General features: G+C 37.8%; 1 protein-coding gene across 12 annotated transcripts in view; it reads left to right on the top strand.

Annotated features, from left to right (window-relative positions):
* TJP1 (tight junction protein 1) overlaps positions 1-3,281 on the top strand; it is a 492,978-nt gene extending 489,697 nt beyond the window's left edge. For all 12 annotated transcript variants that reach the window (XM_089652456.1, XM_089652457.1, XM_089652454.1 and 9 more), the window contains one exon: positions 1,576-3,281. In XM_089652456.1, coding sequence (XP_089508582.1) covers positions 1,576-1,670 — 95 coding nt within the window. In that variant the 3' untranslated portion in view covers positions 1,671-3,281. The remainder of the gene's footprint in view (positions 1-1,575) is intronic.
* Positions 3,282-3,572: the final 291 nt, after the last annotated feature.

The raw sequence follows: 3,572 nt of genomic DNA, 5'->3' as shown, positions 1-3,572 counted from the left end.
ATTCTTTTCCACCCCATTATTCTCATGGTGGCTATTTTTTTTTTTTTTTTTTTTTTTACAAAGGACAATAAATATATCTCCTTCCAGAAATTCTGCCTGGAAAGCTGTTTCTGCCTCCTAAAATGTGTCCGTGTATATGATTAAAGGGAGGAAAAATGCATTTCCCCCCCAAATCTCCTAAGATTTCACAGTTTACAGATGAGATTTCCCAGGAAGACACTGGTGATGTATTCTTCTCAGGATTCATCTGCGAGACCCTGGTTACATCACCAGTATCTCAGATTTCATATGAACTTGCAGAGTTGCATGCTGATGTAATTTTAATAAAAGTGGAAAAGGTTTAAAAGAGAAGTATGGGGTTAAAAAAAACATTTATACTCACTTAGGTAGATACAGCATTGGTCGAATGCTCCATCAAGCTGAACCGCACAACCGCTGTTGGTTTTAAAGGCTTGCATTTATTTTGAAAGCCACAGTGTACGATTACAAATACAGTGAGTTGGCTAAAGCCATGTAGGCTGAAACAGGTCATCTCACTGTATTTGTAGTCGTACGCTGTGGCTTTAGAAATGAATGCAAGATTTTAAGAGCAGTAGCGGTTGTGCAGATCATCTTAATGGAGGTTCGTTTACAGCTGAGCAACTGTGGATCGGGCATCTGTAAGCTCTCTCTGATGAGGGATTGAATGGGTTGTAGTTTTATGTTATTGGTCCAATGCTGCATTTGTCCCCCGCCACTTCTAAGACCTTCTGAGAACTGTGCTATCAAAGACCACTGATTGCTCAGTTTTCAGTCTTCAGTGGGCAGAGAGCCAGAGACTCTGTCACCAGCTGTCTACTTTGCCCCTCCAAAGCTCACTGGAGTGCTGGGCTGGGGAAGGGGGAGGGGCAGGAGCGGCTGGCTCAGGCATTCAGCAGCTCACTGACAGGCTGAACCAGCTTCTGGTCTAGCTTTCAGGTGGATCCTGACCATATGCTCATGGCCTTACCAGAGCCTGGAACGGCTGAGTGACGTCAGCTGACAGTGGGCTTTAGCATCCTGTCAGCTGAAAACGGGTCAAAGGAATGCAGAACGAAGGGAATTCCTGTGATCCATAGGTGAAGTAGGGCCAAAAAGCTTTAGTCCTACTTCTCCTTTAAAATCAGTAAATGTTCTGTCACAATTTAATATGTTGAATGTAAATATAGGGTATGCATGTTCTAAAACGGTAGTCTCCAAATTTGAAACCTTTTTAAGCAATATGAAATTGATTAGTTTTACCCTATCTTCTATCAATAGTGTACTTTTGGTGTTTTTTCCCTCAGCTAATTTACTGCATTTTTAGGAATGACCTATAGAGGGCAGTATTAGAACTTTGGAATTTACTTGGCCGCAATATTCTCTATTCTATTTTACCATATACCAAGAATAAAAGAAAGAAGATATAAAGAGCCGTACATGTGTTGAAAAAAAAAAAAAAGAATTCCTCAAAGCTATTAAATGTAATTTGTACACCATGGCGTATGGAAAATTGATGTGTTGTGATCTGTATAACTAAAGACTAACCTCTCCTTTATTTTCCCAATATATCTACAGGTGATCCCAAACACTGGCAGAACAAATCACTTCCTGGTGATCCTAACTATCTTGTTGGAGCAAATTGTGTCTCTGTATTGATAGATCACTTCTAAGCCTACAGTGTAAAGATCAGAATAATGTGAAACCTGCTTTGGACCTATTTATCTTTACACATCCTATTGAGTATTATATGATCGCTAAATAACAATGGGACTCATTAGTGCTAGGAATTTTGCCTGAACTTGCATTTTACGGAGTAGACTTTAAAGCCATGGTCAGAATATGGGCCTCAGACATGACATATGAAGGTCATACCAATGTCGCACCTTTAGTGTCTCTTATAACAAATGCCTTTCAGTTGCTTTAGTTTGTCTCCAAAGGACCAATCCTGATAACACTACAATAAAGCCAGTTCCCAGAATGATACTTTAACCGGTCGCCCGATGTCACTGAAGGATACTGCGTGCGTTTTTTTTTTTTCTTTTTGAGTTCGATAGCAAAGACTAGCACTTTTACTTTTTATCAAATAGCATCTGCACCAGAACGCCAAGACGTGTTAGGTATGAAGGATCTACCAGTCATCAGTTTTGTTCACAACTCTGCTGTGGAGATAGCTAAAACTCCTATCAGGTGTTCTCCAGCAGCAAAGGTTTGAATGTTAATACTTTATTTAAAATACCAAATGCCATGATTGTGCTTAATACCCAGACCACCGCATAGTTCAGTAAAAAAAAAAAATAATTTATTTTTCTCCCCATTGCTGGAAGGGGCCTAAACATGAACTGTGGACCCCTTTACAACTACAAGGTTTACAAGATTGACTGGTTCTGGTGCTTCTATGGATCTGTAAATTAACCATTTACTACACACATTTAACCAGCAGGGATGCCTTACCCTCATGTTATGATAGTCTTTGTTTCCTAGTTCTCTGTTCTATGAAGTTCATATGGCTTTTTGCGCTTATATAGGGTAATGTATAATGAAGAAAGATTGCTGAAAATATGATTTATTGTGAACTCATTTTGCGGTGGACTAGCAAGGAAGAAATTAACCTCTGCGGTCAACCCAGAAGATACTGAAGGAAAATTGTATGTTTTCTGCTATGCATTTAAAAGAAATTCTCAAAGATGTTACAATGCCTGTATATAAAATGCGTGCATACCACTTTTTTGCTTTGTTTTTGTTTATTTTTTGTTTGTTTTTCTTTTTTGTTTTTTCTTTTTGTAAATTTAACTTTTTTAAGCTTTACTTTTTGTAAAAAAAGAAAAAAGAAAAAGAAAACTGAACGTTTCTTAAGGATACCTTTGTACTCATACCTTTTTTGAGCCTTGAACTTTGTAACATCTGCAGCAATAAAGCGCATTTCTACAGTACTCACCACAAGAACATTTTGAAGCGAAATGCACAAAAATTGCTATCTTTATAAATGCTGAGCATAACTCCTCAGAATTCTCTAGTTTATTATCTTTAAAGTATCCCTGCTGCAATTTGTGATAAGGATTCTGTATAATGTGCCCTAAAATGTATTTTTTTACTAATAGACAATTTATTATGGCACATACGCACGGTTTCAGTAGAAGATACAGCACTGCATTCTCCTAATCAACTATTAGTTCTTCACGTGTGGCTGATTATTATTTTTTTTTTCTTTGCAGTTATTAAAAATTACACATTTCTAAATATACAAATAAAACTGGTTTTAAAATAAAATAAATCAAATATTGCTTGAGTCTGTGGTTTGTTTTGACTTTGCATTTAGATCATGGGAGTCCAATACATGAAACAGGAAATGGTGGGGTGTTAGGTGTGGGCAGTGCATAAATGGCCCTACCCAATACCCATTCACTGCTTTAGGGTTCTGGTCTAAACAACCCTCAGGTTCTGCTAGGCTGTGCTATGATTGTATCCCACATGGTTTGAGGTCTGTAGTAATCTTTGGGGTTATAAAACTGGATAGATTGATTAGCATGTTACTTCAACCAGAAGTCCAGGCGTAAACAAAGCCATAGGTATAG

The sequence above is a fragment of the Staurois parvus genome, unplaced genomic scaffold (genome assembly GCF_062004578.1).
Source record: "Staurois parvus isolate SC_StPar_1 unplaced genomic scaffold, SC_StPar_1.0 ptg000682l, whole genome shotgun sequence".
NCBI classification, from domain to species: domain Eukaryota; kingdom Metazoa; phylum Chordata; class Amphibia; order Anura; family Ranidae; genus Staurois; species Staurois parvus.
Note: the sequence above shows the minus strand (reverse complement) of the source record. Positions and strands in the feature narration are given on the sequence as shown.